The sequence below is a fragment of the Phocoena sinus genome, chromosome 11 (genome assembly GCF_008692025.1).
Source record: "Phocoena sinus isolate mPhoSin1 chromosome 11, mPhoSin1.pri, whole genome shotgun sequence".
NCBI lineage: Eukaryota > Metazoa > Chordata > Mammalia > Artiodactyla > Phocoenidae > Phocoena > Phocoena sinus.
The window spans coordinates 80,896,907-80,918,600 of NC_045773.1; the positions used below are offsets into that span (position 1 = coordinate 80,896,907).

Consider the following 21,694-nt stretch of genomic DNA (forward strand, 5'->3'; position numbering starts at 1 on the left):
AGATCGTGCATTAGGAAACACATTCTCTACTTTGGCACCCAAAGTCTTTTAACTGAGCTATTCTGCCACAGAAATTCCATTACTGGAAAAGATGGGCTGGATTGTAGGGAGAATTCTGCTCACTGAAAATGCCATGTAAAATATAAAAACCATCTTAAAAGCATCAAAGAGGTAACAAGGTCCTAATAAGTGACCACACTGAAAAAAGAAGGGAAAAATCCTGCTTGGCCTCCAAAGAAAACATGGTCCTGAGAAAAGGAGAAAAGGCTGTGTGAGTTCACTGCCCAGAGCTCAGAAACGGAGCCCGGCACGTCCAGCTCTGTGCCCACAGCTCTTCACTTTTTCTGCCCACTTGCCTTCCTTTTAAAAATTTAAACAAAGCTTTAAAATTCTTATCATTATGTATATGTGTAACGTATAATATAGGATATAATGTATGTTCACTGTAAAGCAAGTAATAAAGTGTCAAAAGTGATAAATGACAAAGTAAAAAGAATGTAATCCTCACATTTGGAGATATTTTGTTGCATTTTTCTTTCGTTTCTTATACATCCTCCTGTTGTTGCCCAAGAGCTGGAAATTTCTCTAAGCTGAACAGCCCAGACCTCAGTGGCCCCCACCCTGCACTCTCCAGATGCCATTTCCCAGTCAGCTCACTCTCACACCCCTGAGAGGGCAATTTCTCATTTCCTCCTTTTCCCTCAGACCCCTCCACTCATCCCTCACTCCCTGTTCTTAATGATGAGCTTTTCTTTTTTAATTCAGAAAAAAAAAAGCACTCAGGTGAGAATTACATCCTCCTCCTCCACTATTCCCACATCTGCACCTGTATCTCACCTTCCCACCAGTGATGATGGATGGTCCCCTCCTGTCTACGCCTGCCCCTCAGCGTGGGTACAGGATCCGACTCCATCCTCCCCTGTGTCATCAGTTTCCCACTCTCTACTGCTCCTTCATCCCTGCCTACAAACATGCTGCAATTCCTCCCATTAAAATTAATCAAACAAAAATAAATAAATCAAAACAAAATTCTCCCATAAACATCCACCACTCTGTGTACAGTTTCCTTCCAACTGCTGCTCCATTTCTGTGACTCTTCTTAACAGAACAATTCCTAAGGCCAAAGGCCATTCTCTCATCTACTAGGTTGTCTTTTTTATTTTTAGCTAATGGATATGTGCACATAGTTTTAAAAAGTAAAATACTTCTACAAGACTTGATATCTGGACCGATGTCCCCAATCTTCCATGTCCCCAGTCTCTTGAATCTCAGAGAGAAGCTCTTTTAGTTCTTAAGCTGGTTCTCTAATTGTTTCTTCTATGTCTCTAAAATGCATGCCTTTAATACTCCTTTGCTTTCAGTTTTATGTATCATCTTTAGTTAGTTGGTTTTTCTTTCACACACCCCTGTCTTCCCAAAATAGTTATAATTATACATCTATCAGTTTTGTAATTCTGATTAGCTCAGTGTGCAATATTTGCCTTATGACGATGACGGAAATGCTAGTCACAAGTGAGCATTTAGTAGACTATGATTACTTTTCTTGAATGGATATTTAAGATTTCGCTGGAATAAATAATGTCTTACTTTGATTGTACTGATTTTTTTTTTTTTTTTTAGTTTATTTGCCTGCTTCGGGTCTTCATTGCTGCATGCGGGCTTTCTCTAGTTGCAGCGAGCGGGGCTACTCTTCGTTGCGGTGCGCAGGCTTCTCATTGCAGTGGCTTCTCTTGTTGCGGAGCATGGGCTCTAGGTGCGCGGGCTTCAGTGGTTGCAGCAGGCAGGCTCAGTAGTTGTGGCTCACGGGCTTAGTTGCTCCACAGCACGTGGGATCTTCCCGGACAAGGGCTCAAACGCTTGTCCCCTGAACTGGCAGGCGGATTCTTAACCACCTCACCACCAGGGAAGCCCCATATTGTACTCATTTTAAATCATTCTAAAACTCTGTGCAGAATCTAAGTCTTTCTGAATACATTCAAGCACATCGGATATTTCACCAACTTCACCTCTTTGCACAGACTCTCCCACAGCCCTCCGTGCTGCCACACGGAGACTGGTTCCCTGCACACCTGGGGCAGGGCTGACGTCCCGGATCTCCTTCTCCTCATTCTGGGCAGCCCTCTGCCTCTCTCTCCTACTGTATAATTTTACAAGGCTTCCCTGTTGCCTGGATACCATGTTTCCCTGCTGTTGGTTTTCTCCATCATTTCCCCCGCACTTTGTCTAACAGTATCCTGAAGAAGGGAACATGGAAAGGAAAACACTGTAACTCTGAAATGTCTTAGGCTACCCTAGGACTTACTCTCATCTTGACTCAACATAGAACTCTGTGTTGGAAATACTGATTTTGGACTTACTCTCATCTTGACTCAATATAGAACTCTGTGTTGGAAATACTGATTTTTTTCCTTAGAATTCGGAAGGCATTGCTTCACTGTCTTCTAGCCTCCAGGCCCATGTTTTTTGCCTCTTGAAGTTTTCAAGGTCTCTCTTCTTTTCCATCCTTTCTGCAATTTCACTGCGATGTTTCTTAGCGTCTGTCTGTTTTCATCCACTGCAGTAAGAGTTTGCTTAGGCCATTCCAGATGTAAATTTTTGTCTGTAAACTCCAAGAGGTTTTCTTGAAAAATTTTTTTTATTATTTCCTACTCTCCCTTATTTTTGAAACTTGTATTGCTTACTCGCTGGAATCTCTTGATTGTTAGAGGAATATTCTTATAGGTCTTCTCTCCTCCTTGCCATTACTTTTCTATTCCTATTACTTACTGTGAGTATGACTGTAATTTTTCAATTCATCTACTGAATTATACACTTCTATGACATTATTTTTAATTTCAAAGAGCCCTTTTTTGGTTCTATGATTTTATATAATTGTATAGAATTCTGTTTTTGTTTTATATACCATATATCTTTTACATCTTTCAAATATTATTGCTAATAGTGGTAGGGGAGCTGTCAGGTCTCTTGGTTATCTACTTTCATGATATCATGAACTTCTTCCTCACAGCACTCAGCTCAGTAGTGATTTACAATTTTCTTTGTCATTTCTGTCTATCCCCCTCACCAAAGTGCCTGTCGCACATCACGCAGGGCCTAACTGTTGTTCTTCATTTTTTCTCCAGTGTCTCCAGATCCTGATTGAAGGGGGCCTTGAAATATACACTCCTTAACCTCTCTGAGTCTCCACTTCTGTGTCTCCTCTCTCTGAGTCTCTCTCTCTGTGTCTGTACAAAGGGATCACATGTTGGGTGCCTCATGGGTTTGCTTTTTGTTTTAATTAATTAATTTATTGGCTGCACCAGGTCTTCATTGTGGCATGCGGGATCTAGTTCCCTGACCAGGGATCGAACCTGGGGCCCCTGCATTGGGAGCTCAGAGTCTTAGCCTCTGGACCACCAGGGAAGTCCCCTCGTGGGTTTGCTTTCAGGAATAAATTTGACACACTATGTAAATCACATGGCATTATTGCTTTAATTCTTATTAAGTGTTCCTCTATTCATAGTTACCATCATTGCAATGACTATAGCATTTAGATTTTTTCCATTCTTTGCTTTTATAAACCACAATTCAAGAAACATCCTTGAATATATATTTTTGAGGACATGTGTGATTATCTTCGCAGGATAAATTTCTGAAAAAGAAATTTCTATGTCATAATGTAAACATATTGAAGGCAACCCTCCTACACTGTTGGTGGGAATGTAAATCGGTACATCCACTAGGGAGAACAGTATGGAGGTTGATTAAAAAAGTAAACATACAAGTACCATGTGACCCAGCAATCCCAATCCTGGGCCTAGATCCGGAGAAAACCATAGTTTTAAGAGACACGGGCACCCCAACGATCATGGCAGCACTATGTACAATAGCCAAGACATGGAAGCGACCTAAGTGTATAAGGACAGATGAATGCATAATGAAGATAGGATACATATACACAATGGAATATTACTCAGCCATAAAAAGGATGAAATAATGCCATTTCCAGCCACAAGGAAGGAAGCGAAACAGGAAAGGACAAGTCTCCTATGATATCACTTACAGGTGGAATCTAAAAATGGATACAAATGAACTTCCTTACAAAAGAGAAACAGCCTCACAGACCTAGAAAAGAAACTTATGGTTACCAAAAGGGAAAGGTGGTGGGCAGGGAAAAATGAGCAGGTTGAGATGAACATATACACACTACTATTTATAAAATAATCAACAAGGACCCACTGTATAGCACAAGGAACCCTACTCAACACTCTATAATAACCTATATGGGAAGAGAACCCAAAAAAGGACATATATACGTCTATGCATAAGTGAGTCAAGTTGCTGTACACCTAAGAAAACAAAACACCCCGCAACATTGTAAATTACCTATATACCAATACAAAATTAAAAAAAATTTAAATGTAAATATACTGAAATTGAGACGTTTTGCATAGTGAGCTTTAAAATTTTTGTACCAGTTTTCAATCCCATCAATCTTTATGACAGTATATTCTCCCTAAATTCCTGTCAATACTCTCCTCATACTATTATCTTTGCCAAGATGATAGATTTTAATTTATTCCCATTCCTTACTCCACATCTGCATTTTCTTTACATTTATTTGTTATATATTTGTTTGACATTTGCATTTCTTATTTTCCAAATTGTTTTCTAATACACTTTAATTATGTTTTGTTTGGGATTTAGTTATTTTAAACACTGAATTCAGGAAGGACAAAGCAGCCTCCAACATCAGAAGCTGGTCTGACGTTTACCTTAGGCCTCAGCCTTGCCAGAAGCTGGGCTGGTGCTCACCACGCAGCCGTGTTCTTCTCCTGTTGGACATATGTCACCTCACAGAACATCAACATCAGACAAGGACACCTGAGACCATGACACAGTGAGACAAAACAAGACCACAACATCATTTAGTCCAAGCACAGACCAAACAAGGCAGCACTATGCACCTCACAATGTATCAAACCTCTCCCTGTGCTGATACCAGCAACCACGGCTTCTTTCCAATCACAGCTGCATCCTCACTCTAGTCTTTCCTCCTTACAGGGAAGATTCACCGACATGCCCGGTCATAGAATTGCCCCCACTTCCTGACAACACCCAATGTAGAGTGAGCCCCTCCTCCATACACCCTCCTCCAAATCACCCAAACAGAGCCCACTTCCTGTATATGTTCTATCTAACACCTCACACTAAGACACCATGGTCCCCGATGGTGTGTCATCTCCCTCGCTGCATCCAGTAATAAATCCAACTTGTTTGCCCACAGATGTTCTCCTGGTGGTCTTTGGCTGAAAAACATTGCTACCTGTTTGTCAATGTTTTTGTCTTTGAGTTTGATAGGGGCATGTGTTAGTATCTTTGTGAATGTCTGGTTGACATACAGAAAATTTATGATTTTTTAGTGGTTTTTCTTCTTTGGGTCATACAACTCTTTATTCCCCAAATGTAAAAAATTCAAGTATTTTTTTGTCTAGCAGAGAGGGGTCCAAGGGTGAAGGGAAACAGAATTGATTGAATTTGGGGGGAACGAATAGCAGGAGCAGTCAGTAAAGAATTCTAAGCTGGTGGATTCTAAGGTTTACATCTCCTGCTTTATCATTTCACAAGTATGTACAGGTCCTGCAAGGTATTTGATATATGCTGTGTTCAGTGAATACTTTCTCTTGGGCTAAGTGAAGACTTCAGTGTCTGCTTATATTTACCAGGTTAATGAAAAGAACAGCAAGAGCTCAAGGTTATAAAGACAAGAATTAGCTCCAGCGATGGGCAGTTTTGAACACATATGACCTTAAGGCGATAAACCACGGTGTCCTTAATGTCTGAACACTCTAGTTGTTAAAATACATGTTAATGAAACTTTCTGCGCATGCTGCATTTTAAGGATATATCTAAGACCCACATAGACAAATCCATGATTTCCATGTGAAGGTTATTTTAATATGCATCAACTTATGAGTCACACAGTATCTTTTTGGGGGAAGAGACTGGAAATTAAGAACATTATAGATATGCAATGCCCAGTAGGCTAGCTACTAGCCACATATTTAATGTTATTTAAACTAAATGACATTAAGGTGCTCAGCACAATAGCCACTTTTGAGGTGCTAAATAGGGACCTGTAGCTAGTGGCTACCTGATTTTGACAGTACAGGTGTAGAACAATTCCTTCACCACAGAACATTCTATTGGACAGGACTGCTCTTCATGTTTTCTGGGCCTCAAGTCAGATATAATGGACCCATGAAAGGGCCAATATTATTTCTCTTAGAGATGATGTCAGATTTCTGTCTGGGATATGAGTACATACTCAGCTGGTGTGTAACAAAACCAAACTAGGTTATCAGTGGGTATGGTGCCTTCGGGCACAAAGTGTTTTCAGGTCCAAAGGGGAAACACCTGTCCCCCTACCTCCCTTCCCAGACTGAGGACACTCTCTGGGATCAATTTCCAAGGGGTGAGTTCTCTCCTAGAGTAGCCCCGGGGGCAGGGCCCTCAGCTAAGTGTGGGGAGGCAGGGAGTCCAGCTCAGGGAGAGGGATTCTCCAAAACGAAGAGGAGGCAAAGGCAAGGGTCACTTAGGAGATTTTCCCAGGTTTATTCGAACAGCAGTTCTCAGAGTGTGATCTGTGGAACCCTTGAAGTCACTGAGACCCTTTCATGAGATCCATGAGGTGAAACCTACTTTCATAGCATTACTAAGATATTATTTGACTTTCCATTATGTTGACATTTGCTTTGAGGTATAACTTAGCAGTGATGGAGACTACTGTAGCAAACTGCAATATCATTATTTTCACCACAACTTACTTGCAGAAAGAAAAAAGCAGGTTTGCTTTAAAACATTCTGGTTGATGCATTACAAATTTTTATCTTTCCTTAATAAGCTATAATGGAAAAGAAAATGAAAAAGAATGTATATACACATGTATAGCTGAATCACTTTGCTGTACAGCAGAAATTAACACAACATTGTAAATCAACGATACCTCATTAAGAAAAACTTTAAAAATAAATAAAAATTCCTTTGTTTCCTAAATCATCCTTAAATCCACTTTTTTTTTTTTTTTGGCCACGCCCCACAGCATGTGGGATCTTAGTTCCCTGAACAGGGATTGAACGCTTGAACCCAGACCATGGCAGTGACAGCTCTGAGTCCTAACCACTGGACGGCCAGGGAACTCCGTTAAAGCCACATTTTAAAAGTACCTTCTAAGTACCTTCTAAGATGACATGGGAAGTACCCATCAAGCCCTTCTGCTACATTCCAAAGTACTATATGTCCCAAGGAAAATAATTTGTGTGACCTGAACTACCCTCTTCTTCACAGAATACAATGTTTACTTGAAAGAATGAATGACACTGGAAGATCTATATAACTTAGTGAAACAACGTATTACTTTTTAAAAATCTTACCTTAGTCCAAGAGACATTCAATGTGCAAAATAGGGTTATGGAGTTTAACGTAACAGAATAGGAAATAGTTAATAATATTGTTTCAGGTCCGCTTTGAAGATAACCTTTGAGAAACTACCACTTGTGTAGTTTTCGTTTTGTATCAAAGACTAACATCCATGACTGTCTGAAAAGGTTTTTAAAAATACTACTCCTACATATGTGTGGGCCTTTTTATTTTCATAGACTTCAATCAAAAGAACGGATTCATTGAAGAAGCAAACATGAACATCCAGGGGTCTTCTAATGAGACAGACAAGAAAGAGAGAGACTTGCAAAAATATAAAAATCTGAAAAGCTCCACTTTTCCCACTACCGTGTTTATTTTGGGAAGTAGTTATTTTTCATATTAAATCATGGGTTATTAATATTATTCTAAATAAATTAATTTAAAATTTTTAAACTCTATTATTTCTGCTTTGGAAAGTACCGGTAGAAGTATCCACATAAAATTATCTGTGGGTCGTCACTAGTTTGTAAGACTGCATAAATATTCTGACCACAAGGCTGTGAAAATCGCTGACTACACAGTCCCTGGGCCGGGACCCAGGGACACACTGTGACAAAGAGCTCTCGGTGTAGGAGGGGCGGGATCAGGCAAAGTCCCAGGTCCCGGGACACGCAGGCTCTCAGGCTTTCAGGGTGTCAGGCGGTCTCTGGGGCGGGGACGCTCTGTGGTGGGGATTCCCAGTCTCCCGGAGTTTCACTTTCTCACAACCTGTGTCGGACTCTCCTGCCCGGACACTCGTGACGCGTCCCCACTTCTCACTCCCATTGCGGGTCCGGTTTCTAGAAGCCAATAAGCGTCCCCGCGGTTCCTGGTTATAAAGTCTCCACCGACCCGCCTCACGCAGTTTCTCCTCAGACGCCGAGGACACAGGTCATGGCACCGCGAACCCTCCTCCTGCTCCTCTCCGGGGCCCTGGCCCTGACCGAGACCTGGGCGGGTGAGTGCGGGGTCGGGAGGGAACGGCCTCTGCGGGGAGGAGCGAGGAGACCCCGGGGGTCGGGGGTCAGGACTCGCAGGGAAGGAGCCACGCCGCCGCCCCCGGCCCAGACCCGCCCCCTCACCCCGGTCCCCGCCTCTCCCTCCCCCCTCCCTTGCTTCCCGCCCCCTCTTCTCTCCCCCAGAGGTGCCGGCCCTTCTCCGACCTCCACACCTTTTCCGTCTCACGAGCCCCTCGCCCCCTCCCCTCTGCCGGCCCCGTCACCTCGGACCCGGGGACCCGCGCCGGGAGGAGGGTCGGACCGGGTCTCACCGCTCCCCGCCCCCAGGCTCCCACTCCCTGAGGTATTTCTACACCGGGGTGTCCCGGCCCGGCCGCGGGGAGCCCCGCTTCATCATCGTCGGCTACGTGGACGACACGCAGTTCGTGCGGTTCGACAGCGACGCCCCGAATCCGAGGGGTGAGCCGCGGGCGCCGTGGGTGGAGCAGGTGGGGCCGGAGTACTGGGAAGAGGAGACGCAGATCTTCAAGGACGCCGCACAGGTTTACCGAGTGAACCTGAACAACCTGTGCGGCTACTACAACCAGAGCGAGGCCGGTGAGCGACGCGGGCCCGGGTCCGGGTCACGACTCTCATCCCCAGGGACGGGCCGGCGTCGCCCCGAGTCTCCGGGTCCGAGGGTCACCCCAACATTGCGGGACCCGCCCGGCCCCCCGACTCTGGAGGAAACGGCGGGACTTTACCCGGTTTCATTTTCGGTTTGGGTTTAATCGCTGCGGCTGGGCGGGACGGGGTCAGGGTCTCACACCTTCCAGGCGATGTTCGGCTGCGACGTGGGGCCGGACGGTCGCCTCCTCCACGGGTACGCACAGCACGCCTACGACGGCGCCGATTACATCGCCCTGAACGAGGACCTGAGCTCCTGGACCGCGGCCGACGCGGAGGCTCAGATCACCAAGCTCAAGTGGAAGAGGACCGTTGCTGCGGAGCAATGCAGGAACTACCTGGAGGGCACCTGCGTGGAGTGGCTCCTCAGATACCTGGAGACCGGGAAGGACACGCTGCAGCGCGCAGGTACGAGGGGCCGCGGGGCCTCCCTGGTCTCCCCTCGGGCTGGAGCTGGCTTCCCACAAGGGGAGGAAATGGGGTCCCTGTGGGAACACTGCCCCAACTTCTTGTTGGGAGAGGGAGGAATCGCCCAGGTTTTCGTATTCTGTACGAGACAGTGACTCGCCGGTGGCCTAACTTCTCTGAAAGACAGTGAAGGAATCCAGTCTCTTTGGGGAAGAAACAGGAAACCATCCCTAAAATAACTGACCAGCGGTGCCCTTTGACCCTGACCCCCATCTTGTGAACCATGACTTTCTCTCTCAAGCCTGTTCTCAGCCTAAGAACATCTTAGGAGGCCTGACTCTAGCTTTTCTGAGTCATTCAGCCTCCACCAAAGTCAGGACCATTGCTCTGTATTCTCCCCTTTACATGGAGCCTCCTACCTTGGCTTTCATCCTTATCACAGAACTTGCCAAGGACTGGGAGATCTTCCCAGACCCCGGAGTCCAGGCTGGTGTCTGGTGTTTGTGCTTGTTATTTTCAAACCCGTTGTGCTGTTCATTCTCAGGATGGTCACGTGATGCTGCTTCAGTGGCCCATGAAGGTAACACTAAGTGTGAATTTTCTGATTCTTCCTCCTCAGACCCTCCAAAGACACACGTGACCCACCACCCCATCTCTGACCGTGAGGTCACCCTGAGGTGCTGGGCCCTGGGCTTCTACCCTAAGGAGATCTCACTGACCTGGCAGCGTGATGGGGAGGATCAGACCCAGGACATGGAGCTTGTGGAGACCAGGCCTTCAGGGGATGGAACCTTCCAGAAGTGGGGGGCCCTGGTGGTGCCTTCTGGAGAGGAGCAGAGATACACGTGCCATGTGCAGCACGAGGGGCTTCAGAAGCCCCTCACCCTGAGATGGGGTAAGGAGGGACATGTGGGGTGGAGCTTCCTCTCAGATAAAGCAGGAGCCCTTCTGGACACGTTCAGCAAGGTCGGGATTCAGGCCTGAGGTCAGGGCCCCTTCCCTTTCCTCCACAGAACCTCCTCAGCCCACCGTCCCCATCATGGGCCTCATTGTTGGCCTGGTTCTCTTGGTGGTCACTGGAGCCGTGGTGGCTGGAGCTGTGATCTGGAGGAAGAAGCACTCAGGTAGGGAAGGTGGGGAAGGATCTGAGTTTTCTTGTCTCACTGGGGGGTTCAAGCCCAGGTAGACGTTTGCCTGCCTCTTTACTGGAAAGTACCCTACACACACGTGTGGAATATGGAGCTGAGTGCTAACACTTACCCTTTCATAAAGTACATATGAAAATGAAATACAGATTTTTCACCTTCATAATTCCAGTTGAGGGCCTGTTTCTTAGCACTTGAAGGTCAGAGGGGGAAGGTCCCGCTAAGGACAGACTCCCAGGAGGGAAGCTGGTCCAGTCCCCCACATCTCCTTTCTTTGTGTTCCTGATCCTGTCCTGGATTTTTGGTTACATTTCTGGAAAGTTCTCTGTGGTCCAGGACTAGGGGGTTCCTCTAGGATCTCAACTCAGTCTTCTCCCTGGCCTCTCACGTGAGCTTTTCTTCTTACAGGTGAGAACGGAGGGAGCTACGCTCAGGCTGCAAGTAAGTGTGGAGGGGCTGTGATTCCTGAGACCCTTGTGAGGGTGCAGACAGGAGGCCATGGGGCCTCACCCTCCTAAAGTTTCTTCTCTAGTTTCTCTCCTGTGGGTTCTGACCGCGTCCTGGTTTCGTTCTCCCCCAGGCAGTGACAGTGCCCAGGGCTCTGATGTGCCTCTCAGGCATCCTAACGGTGAGGCTCTGGAGGGTCTAGATTAGGACGGGGGATGGGGCGAGGGGATGCCCTGGGAGATAGGGATTCTTTGCGTGGGACATTTGAGCAGGTGGGGGGCTGTCAGAAGGTCAGCACTTACGTGACTGCCCTGAATTTGTTCATGATTATTTTCTTCTATAGTTGGAGACAGCTGCCTTGTGGGGACTGAGTGTTGCAGGATTCCGCATCCCACCCCTGCACGGTGACTTCAAGATCTTCTGACTTTCAGCAAACGTCATCTGAATGTGTCTGTGTTCCTGTTAGCATAAAATGAAGAGGTGGGGAGCCTGGCCCACCACTGCCCACCACGACCCCTCCCCACACTGGCCTGTGTTCTCTTCCCTGATGGCCTTTCCTGACCGAACAGAGGCGGGGCTGGGCCGTCTCCATCTTTGTCTTAACTTCATTTTGTGCTGAAAAGTAATGTCTTTCATATCCTATTGAAAATCAGGATCCGAACTACAGCTCTCCCCCTACTATATAGATGGGTCCTCATCGGTCTTGTCCCCCAGTGTTTGTTTGTTTGGGTCTTTTTCCTAAAACTGTACAAATGTTAGATACTTAATCTTTGGTAATATGATATTACAAAGAAATTGCTTCCTTTGTTATTGTTCAGCTTAGTCATCTTCATATATGCTTAGTCATTACTAGTTACTTCTGTTATTTTGTTTCCTTCTGTTTTATTTATTTAGTTATTTTTAATTTATTTATTTTTTGCGGTACGCGGGCCTCCCACTGTTGTGGCCTCTCCCGTTGCGGAGCACAGGCTCTGGACGCGCAGGCCCAGCGGCCATGGCTCACGGGCCCAGCCGCTCTGCGGCATGTGGGATCTTCCCGGACCGGGGCACGAACCCGTGTCCCCTGCATCGGCAGGCGGACTCTCAACCACTGCGCCACCAGGGAAGCCCTGTTTTATTTCTTTAATTCATTTCCCTTGGCATTATCAACGTCTTTGTTACTGGCTTCTAAGAACTAATTTATGACTAAGGATGTTAACAATTTGTCATGCAATGTAAATGAAATACCATGTTTTACTGCCATCAATTTACTATGGTGTTTTGTATTTTGGTTGTGTATTAAAATATACACATGTTGTGCCTTAAAAAAAATCAGGATATGAATTTGTTTTTTGCTATTTATGCCATGAGGGGTTGATGGGATAATAAAGGAGAGGCTTCCTAAAGTTTGAGAGAGGAAATAAATGGAAGCGCTGAGAACCTTCCAGAATCCGTGTGCTTGCTGTGCTCTGTCTGCTGCCGGTGGGATAGGAGGAGGTGATGAGGAGCTGAGCATGGACGCGGCCTGTGCCCACTCCGTGCTCACTGCATCTTGGGCTTTGAGGTGGTCACTCCTGGTCACATCTTCTCAGCTCCTTTGTCATTGTCTTTTCAGAACTTTGTCCCACCAGCAGCTGTGATCTCAGAAGAAGTCACCAGGTCAGCCTCGGCTCAGGCCTGTGTCCAGTCCTCAGCCCCTATCTTTTGGGTGTTATTTGTTGTTTCTTTCTTTCTTTAGAGGTTCTTGCCTGAGTTTGTGTTTTATTCTCCTCTGGGTGTCCCCCACCTCTGACAGCTGGAGGAGTCGTTTGGCCTGTCGTGGTCCCCACAAGGCCCAAGGCTGCCCCTGCACACAGGAGAGTCTGTGGTGTCCAGAGGTGGATTTTCAGATTCATCCAGCTCTTGCCCTTTGTCTAGGGTTTGATTGTTCTTTCCATATTTCCCCCAACCTTCTCAAAGGATCCAGATTCTGGAATTAGCAGAAAGGCGGGAAACCATAATGTCTCGTCTTAGGTAAGTTCCTGTCGGAATTCTGCTCTGCTCGCCTACCCATTCTCCCTGCCCTTAGCTCTAGTAATCCCAGTGCTGGCTCCAGTACAAACTCATGGACTTACAAAGCAGAGTCTAATTTAGGTTTATATTTGGTTGGAAAATAGGACTCATAAGTCAAGATCATTGTTTCCTGAAAAGAAAAATATACTTGTGTGAGGCAGTGCGGAGGAGGGTTGGTTGGGGGGAAGGGGAGAACAGCACTTGTGAGAAAAACACCGGCAGCATTGATGTCAATGTGAGTAGATGTTGTGCTGTAGCTGCCACAAAACAACGTTTGGCCTTAGGTCACATTAGTAAAGATGCTGTCTAGAATAGGGAGGTGCTTTACATTGAACATTCACTCAGCTGATACCGGTTGTGTGCCAGATATATGACACAATGTTTTGCATGTAGGAAACTTCACTGAAGTTAAAACAAAAAAATTGCTGGCCTTGTGGAGCATGTATTCTAGTGGGAAGAGACAGACTATGTGCTATCAGCATAGTAAATAAGGAAAGTGTTCTGTTACAAGGGGATACGTACAATGGAAAAGATGCAGTGGAGAAGGTGATCCAGAGTGTGAGTACGGGGACAGGGAAAATGGGTGTTTTACTAGGGCGGTCAGGGTAGGCCTCACTGGGAAGGTGACCTTTAAGGAAAGATTTGAAGGACATGAGGAATTATCCCTGAGGATGTCTGGAGGAGGTTCTTTCCAGGCAGAGGGAACCTCCAGGCAAATGCACCAGGGCAGAAGCATGTCTGTGTGTCCCAGTTAAAGTGAGGAGGGCAGTATGGCAAGAGCAGAGATTAATTGAGATGGGATCAGAGGTACAGCCAGACCATGTAAGGCCTGGAGGATGCTGGGAGGGTTTTGACTTTTGCTCTGAGTGGGATGGGCGTTATAAGATTGTTTTGAGCAGAAGAGGGACATGGTATGACTTCTTTCTTTATTTTTTAATAGGTTTTATCTCTCTTATTTTTTTATTTATTTAAGCTGAGTTGGGTCTTCGTTGCGGCGTGCTGGTTTTCTCTAGTTGTGGCTAGCAGGGACTACCCTTCATTGCAGTGCGTGGGCTCTAGGCGCGTGGGCTTCAGTAGTTGCGGAGTGTGGGCCCAGTAGTTGTGGCTCATGGACTCTAGAGTGCAGGCTCAATAGTCGTGGCGCACAGGCTCAGTTGCTCCGCGGCATGTGGGATCTTCCCGGACCAGGGATCGAACTGTGTCCCTTGCACTGGCAGGCGGATTCGTAACCACTGCGCCAACAGGGAAGTCCCTATTTTTTTTTAATATTTAAATTTTATTGTATAGTTGATTTACAATGTTGTGTTAGTTTCAGGTGTTTAGCAAAGTGATTCAGTTATACATATATTTGTTCTTTTTTAGATTCTTTTCTCATATAGGTTATCACAGAATATTGAACAGAGTTCCCTGTGCTATACAGTAGGTCCTTGTTGGTTATCTGTCTTATACATAGTAGTGTGTGTGTGTTCATCCCAACCTCCTGATTTATCCCTCCCCTCCACGTTTCCCCTTTGGTAACCATAAGTTTTTTTCAATATCTGTTAAGTCTGTTTCTGTTTTGTAAATAAGTTTATTTGTACCTTTTTAAAAAAATTAGATTCCACATTTGAGTGATATCATATGGTATTTGTCTTTCTCTGTCCTTACTTCACTTACTATGATAATCTCTAGGGCCATCCATGCTGCTGAAAATGACATTACTTCATTCTTTTTTATGGCTGAGTATATTCCATTGGACTTCACCTTTAAAAGTATCACTTTGGCTGCTGTGCTAAGAACAGAACTGGGAGGCAAGGAGGGAGTGAGGCCATAGGGAAGCAGTGGGAAACTAGTGCAGTGTCCAGGCTGGAGATGGCCGTTGCTTCGACTGGGGTGTGAGCAGTGGATGTAATGGGAAGTAATTAGATTCTGGACACGTCCTGAAGGTGGATTTTACAGCATTTGCTAAAGGATTAAATCTGGGGTATGAGAAAGAGGAGTTAAGGAGGACACCCTAAAGTTTGGACTATGTAAGTAAAAAGATGGCATTACTCTCACCAGAGATGGGGAAGACGAAGGAGCAAATTTTGGGGGAGAGGGGGCATTATGGGCATTTGGTTTAAGAGATGTTAGAGCTGAGATTTTGTTAGAAATACAAGCCAGGTAGTTGGATTGGCAGTTGGACAAATGAGTCTGGAGTTTAAGAGCAATGTCTGGGCTGGAGAAATAGATTTGGGAGGCGATGCCACATCGTGATATTTAAAGCCTTGAGAACTGATGAGGTCTCCAAGGGAGGGAGTGATGGCTGTAGAGGAGGAAGGACAAGGACTGAACCCTGGACCCCCCAGCGCTATGCGATCGGATCAGATCACACAGCTGAGCAGACTGCATGGTTCTGACACTGCGTCTAGACGGCACAGAGACCCGGGAGTCTGATCTTTGCTTTGTACAGGAAAGCCCTGGACATCTTTTTAAGATTCAGGAAGTCAGAAAGCATGAAATTCTGGGTTTAGAACAAGGTTGGTGTTGATGCTGCTGGTCTTCAGATCACACTTTTTAAAAAATTTATTTATTATTTTTGTCTGCATCGGGTCTTAGTTGTGGCATGTGGGATCTTTGCTGAGCATGCAGGATTTCGTTGGTGTTCGAGGGCTCTTTTTTTTTTTTTTAGAGAATTGATATCTTTTTATTTATTTATTTATTTAGGGCTGTGTTGGGTCTTCGTTTCTGTGCGAGGGCTTTCTCTAGTTGCGGCGAGCGGGGGCCCCTCTTCATCGTGGTGTGCGGGCCTCTCACTGTCGCGGCCTTCTCTTGTTGTGGAGCATAGCCTCCAGACACGCAGGCGCAGTAGCTGTGGCGCACGGGTTTAGTTGCTCCGTGGCATGTGGGATCTTCCCAGACCAGGGCTCGAACCCGTGTCCCCTGCATTGGCAGGCAGATTCTCAACCACTGTGCCACCAGGGAAGCCCCTCGTGGGCTCTTTGTTGCAGCGTGCAGGTGTCTCTCTAGTTGTGGCATGCGGGCTTAGTTGCCCTGCCGCACGTGGGGTCTTAGTTCCCCGACCAGGGATTGAACCTGAGTCCCCTGCATTGGAAGGCAGATTCTTTACCACTGGACCACCAGGGAAGTCCCCAGATCACACTTTCAGTAGCAAGAATGTTCGTAGACCAGGATTCCCACATGGCTGTGCATCAGCCTTATGCATAGGACTTGCTGAATAAGCTTTTCCTTGATCTTGTGCCTAATACTCCGAGAAGGTGGTCCTGGGGAGAGGCCTGAGCATTTTGTAAGAAGCCTCACAAGCAATCCTTATGCTCAGCCACTTTGGGAACCACCAAGGTCAGCGACAGAGAGTGGCCAGAGAAGGGTCTTAAATCCACATTTAAAAGTGGTTTTTTTTTTTTTTTTCAGAAAGAAAAGGGAGTATCTATATTGTCAATTATGAGATGTGATGTTGGGAAATACATGTAGTTCTCTCTACGATGGGGTATAGTCGGGTGGAAGACTTAGGAAGTGGTTCACAGTTCAGCATAATGAAATCCATGCTCTCTGAAGTTATTCTCCAGACTGAGTTCTCACTCACTCTTGGAACAAACAATAGGATCCAAAAGTTTTCTAATTTAGGCCTAAAGTACCATATATATATGATATGGGGGCTCATATCATTTTGGGAAGGCTACGGAACCAGGCTTGAGGCTCCACGGGAACAGAACCCACAGTGTCCACCCTAGGCCAGGTCCCACATAGGAACATTTGCCCCTGTTGCTGGGCACAGATGTCACTGCTCACACAGTGAGCCCCGCATGCTGGACGTGGACCCTGCGGCGAGGACGGCTGTCACTGCGGTTGCTGACAGCTGGAGGTTGTGTAACTCCCACTCACACCAGCCTTGCCAAATGCATTCTGCTCAGTCCCAGCCTCTCTGTGTCACCACGTCCTGAGTAGAGCCTGAAATGTGGTCTCCTGAGTGGTGAGGCCTGAGCTCCATGCTGTATCCACCTGCCAGAATGTTTGGGAAAGTGGGTTTTCCTCTTTTATGGAGGAAGGTGGTCTCTGCCTCCTACCAAGACTCTTTTAGTGTGGAATTCTCCTAATCTAGGAATTGTCCTAATCAGGTAAGGGGGTGGTGAGGGATGGAAAAAGAATGTCAAATTTCAATTCTTAGAGCAAAAATCTGAGACTGGAACTGGATCTGGTACATTGTAGGCACTCGGGTTTGGTTGAAAGAACAAGTGACTAATAAATGACATCCAAGGTAGAGATTTACTTGCTTACTACTCTTACTCTGAATTTCTTTGTGAGCTGGTGAGGGATTTTTTTCCTTCACGCAACCAATTTTCTGATTCTCAGGCACCAACTGGGTGTCCTACAATTGAACTCAATTCTGACACGAGCTACCTGGAATTAGCATCAGACCCCACAGGTTTCAGGGCTCAGTCCCGCAGACTTCCTTTACTTCAGAAGCAAGTTGCAAGCCTCAAGTCCCTGTGTTACCTGCACTTCTGTCTGACTTGACTACAAAGCTAGGGGTTCCCCCCAAGTCTGATAATTTGGTAGAACAAGTCATAGAACTCAGGAAAATGCTATGCTTACCATTACAGTCTATAATAAATGACACAAGTAAGCAGCCAGATGAAGAGGTACCTAAGTCGAGGTCTGGAAAGGTCCCGAGTGTAGGAGCCTCAGTCACCGTGGAGTTGAAGTGTGCTACTCTCCCAGCATGTGGATGTGTTCACCAATTTGGAAGGTCTCCAAATTCTGTCATTTTGGGGTTTGTAATGAAAGTTTCATGATGTAGCCATGATTGATTAAATCATTGACCATTACTGATTGACCTCATCCTCCAGCCCCCCTCTCTCCAGAGGTCAAGGAGTGAGGCTGCAAGTTCCAACCCTCTGATCATGGCCTGTTTTTCTGGTGACCAGACCCCATCCTGAAGCTTCTAGGACCTTTCAGCCAAGAGTCATCGCCCTAGCACCCCAAAGATGCTTTGATCACTCAGATAGCCCCTGTCTTTGACCACAGATCCCTTAGAGCAGAAGGACCATAACAGTTAAAAGATGCTGACACGTGACTAGAGTCCCATTCAGTCATTAACAAGTAGTCCAGTCCATCTTCCTATCGAGGATATTTACATGGCAAATAAATTCATGAAAAATTGCTCAACATTTTTAGTCAGAGGGGGAATTCAAATTAACCGTACTATGACATCGCTGCACACTGCCCAGAGTTGTTAAAATGAAAAAACCACGCCAAATCAGTTGCTGGCAAGAATCTGGGCTAATTATCTCTCATATATTGCTAGTGGGAGAGTAAATTGATTCAAATACTTTGAAAACGTCTTTGGTGGTAACCAAGCATTCACTCACCAGCATTTCCACTCTTAGTTATATACTCAATAAATATGCATGCATATGTGTGCCAAACATACGAAAATATTATTCATAGCGGCCCGATTTGTAAAATCTGGATATAACACAAATGCCCATGAACAGTAAAGGACGAGAAATGTGGTCTATTCCTATGATGGAACACCACGAGAGTAAATAAATTACAACCACACACAGCAATAGGGGTGAGACCCGGTGACATAATGTTGAGTGAGAGAGCCAGACACGGGGGCATCCACTGCATAATTCTTTCCAATCAGAAACTGGCAGAACTCACCTATGTATGGCGTTAAAAATCAAGATAATGATTACTCTGAGGGGTGGGGTGGGCAGGTTCTTTTATGACTGAATAGGATTCAAGAGGGTTTCCTGGGATGCTGGAAAGGTTACGTGACGTGAGTGTTGTTTACCCCAGTGTTCACTTGGTGAAAATCCACTGCGCACTTACGAGCTGCCCACTTCTCTGTGGGTGTTGTCCTTCATGAAAGTATGATTTTCTTGGATTTTTGAAAGAATTCTTTCTAAGAATTCTTAGAATAACATAGAATTCTTCTTACTGAAAGCCCTCAGAAATGCTGAATTGAAAAAAAATCACTACAATTTTTAGAAACTCAAGGAAATACATGCCTGTGATTCAGATATAAAGAAGAGAAGCTAAAGTGAGAGCAGTGAGCCCGGGAGCCGACACAAGAATAGTTTGGGGCTTTTGCCTTGTTGCAGCCGAGAAAGCAACATGGGGCACCAGCAGCTTTACTGGAGCCATCCGAGAAAATTCGGCCAGGGTTCTCGTTCTTGCCACGTCTGCTCAAACCGGCACGGTCTGATCCGGAAATATGGCCTCAATATGTGCCGCCAGTGTTTCCGCCAGTACTCGAAGGACATCGGCTTCATTAAGTTGGACTAAGTGTGAACTTCATGAATGGGTCATCACGCATATCTACCTTCCTCAGAAACAATACTAACTCTTCGTATATAAAATAAAAAATTTTAAACTTCAAAAAAAAAAAAAAAAAAGAATAGTTTGGGGAATGGCCATCAAGCCAGGAAGTAGGAATCAAAACCCAAGGAGGGCTTCCCTGGTGGCGCAGTGGTTGAGAGTCCGCCTGCCGATGCAGGGGACACGGGTTCATGCCCCGGTCCGGGAAGATCCCACATGCCGCAGAGCGTCTGGGCCCGTGAGCCATGGCCGCTGAGCCTGCGCGTCCAGAGCCTGTGCTCCGCAACGGGAGAGGCCACAACAGTGAGAGGCCCGCGTACCGCAAAAAAAAAAAAAAAAACCCAAGCAGACTCTCTCCTCAGCATCAACACGTGGATCCAAGACAGTGAGGCCCCATCCCAGCCGCTCCTCCTGTCCAGCTAAGGGAACGGGGCCGCAGGGTACAGAGCAGACTTGGAGCAGGTCTGGGGTGGACGAGGGCTCAGCCAGAGGTGGAGCGTGTTCTCTCCGTCTCCCTTAGAGGGAGCAGGGCTTGGCCCCGGGCTTCACTGGCTCTGTGCTTTCTCCCCCAGGGGCCCCAGCCGTGAACGTGACCCACAGCCAGGACTTGGAGGGCACAGTCAACCTCACATGCTGGGCTTTCGGCTTTTTTTCCCCAGAATATCTCAGTGGCCTGGTTTCCAGATGAGGAACCCATGTGCCGGCATGCCCAGCAGACCTCCGTGACCATAAGTGTTCTCCAAGGAGAGGAGCAGGCGGGTCTAGTGTCACGTGGAACACAGCGGGAATCACAGCGCACATCCTGGGCCCCCTGGTGAGCCTGGGGTGATCCTGGAGGGGGTTGTGACCTTGGGAGGGTCAGAGGCCAAGGCCAGGGAGAGGAGAGCAAGCCTGTGGCTCTGGGGTGCCTGGGTTATATATAATAAGTCCCTCTCTCAGGAGAGACTCTGGTGTATCAGAGTCAATAGTGGACCATCCTGGGTGTTGCTGACTTTGCTCTTGTTTTTATCATCGGGCCTTGTGTCCTTTGCTACTCGAAGAAGAAGAAGAAGACAGCATCAGCTGTGGGGAGCCCAGGTGAGAAATCTGGGCGTGGGTGGGGATGGGAGGGGCTCTGCCTGGGATGTAGGGTCCCCCTCGTGTCCCTCTGCACAGATGTGAGAGGATGACAAGCCTCTGTTCCAGGAGTTGGACATTGGGGTATTTGTGAGGGGAATGGGAGCTACGTCTGCTCTAACCCCTTGGTTCTGCCTAAAGCCAGGGCCAGGCTGGGGCCCTTAGTGTCCTGCAAGGTCTTCTCCTTGCTCTGGGTGAGACTGGGTGGCAGTGAGAGTTGCAACTCCCTGCTCCGTTCTGATTTCTGTCCACTCTCAGGCTCGTCAGGCCTCATCTAGGGGGGATGTGTTGGATCATGTGCTGGTTGGGAGGGTCTAGAGGTGATCATGGATTGATTCAGAGGGAACCTGCATGCAGTAAAGTGTCTATGACTGGGTTGGGTTAAAAACTGAGGAAGAATTCAGATGGAAGGCGATGGCTCTTATCTCTTCCTGAATTTCTATTCCCCATTATTTTAGCCCTTCTTAAAAGTCCAAGGAAAAGAACCACAGACTCAAACTAGAGGTCAGTGGATGGTGCTGGAGCCCTGGCCGCGGTGTCCCTTTGGGTGGCCCCACTTAAAAAGAGATGTTTACATCTCTGGGAAGGCACAGTAAAATATCTATGATCTGGTGGGGAGGTGTTAAAAACTGAGGAGGAATTCAGACGAAAGTCCTGAAATCTGGAGAGCCTGAGAAGGGGGTATCCCTGAGAGCATACAAGGGTTTCCCACCCAATTAACTCATTTTTATTGGTCATTTTTTCTTTTACCTTTTCCCCCAGAACTTGTGAAGCTACAAGTCCAGTGATAACACAGATGGCACCAACAGACTGTAATGTCCCCCTTCAGCTGCGAATCAGTCTCCTTGGTCAGCTCCCCACTCCACTGATTCAACTAGGGGAGCTCAGGATCTGCAGCCAGGTGACCAGGATTCAACTCACTGCTCTGGTCTTCCTAGCACTTTCCCTCTTTTTTTTTTTTCTCACGGATTAGAAGAATTACATTAAAAAATTTTTTTTAATTTAGTTTTTTGTTGTTAAAGTATAGTTTATTTACAGTGTTGTGCTGGTCTCTGCTGTACAGCAAAATGACTCAGTTATACACACAGAGACATTCTTTTATATATATACATTCTTTTCCATTATGGTTTATCATAGGATATTGAATATAGTTCCCTGTGCTATACAGTAGGACCT

The 21,694-nt window shown here is 46.4% G+C and overlaps 2 protein-coding genes and 1 long non-coding RNA gene across 6 annotated transcripts; all 3 read left to right on the forward strand.

Annotated features, from left to right (window-relative positions):
* Positions 1-19,460, forward strand: LOC116761847 (40S ribosomal protein S29-like). Its single transcript, XM_032648181.1, has 3 exons — positions 1-5; positions 1,769-1,770; positions 19,195-19,460. The coding sequence occupies exon 3, from the start codon at positions 19,199-19,201 to the stop codon at positions 19,367-19,369; it is 171 nt and encodes a 56-aa protein (XP_032504072.1). The 5' UTR covers positions 1-5; positions 1,769-1,770; positions 19,195-19,198; the 3' UTR covers positions 19,370-19,460.
* LOC116761841 (BOLA class I histocompatibility antigen, alpha chain BL3-7-like) lies at positions 8,238-12,491 on the forward strand. Of its 4 annotated transcripts, XM_032648166.1 has the most exons (8): positions 8,238-8,398; positions 8,727-8,996; positions 9,198-9,473; positions 10,093-10,368; positions 10,487-10,597; positions 11,027-11,059; positions 11,199-11,246; positions 11,409-12,491. In XM_032648166.1, the coding sequence occupies exons 1-8, from the start codon at positions 8,335-8,337 to the stop codon at positions 11,471-11,473; spliced, it is 1,143 nt and encodes a 380-aa protein (XP_032504057.1). In that variant the 5' UTR covers positions 8,238-8,334; the 3' UTR covers positions 11,474-12,491. The 4 variants fall into 4 exon arrangements, with proteins under 4 accessions (XP_032504057.1, XP_032504058.1, XP_032504061.1 ...); XM_032648167.1 differs by lacking the exon at positions 11,027-11,059 and having other exon boundaries at positions 11,409-12,023; XM_032648170.1 differs by lacking the exon at positions 11,199-11,246 and having other exon boundaries at positions 11,409-12,022.
* A 288-nt stretch (positions 19,461-19,748) lies between the features above and the next one.
* LOC116761848 lies at positions 19,749-21,572 on the forward strand. The gene is made up of 3 exons (XR_004352127.1): positions 19,749-20,216; positions 20,443-20,479; positions 21,281-21,572. It is a non-coding gene; the product is annotated as an uncharacterized LOC116761848 (long non-coding RNA).
* Positions 21,573-21,694: the final 122 nt, after the last annotated feature.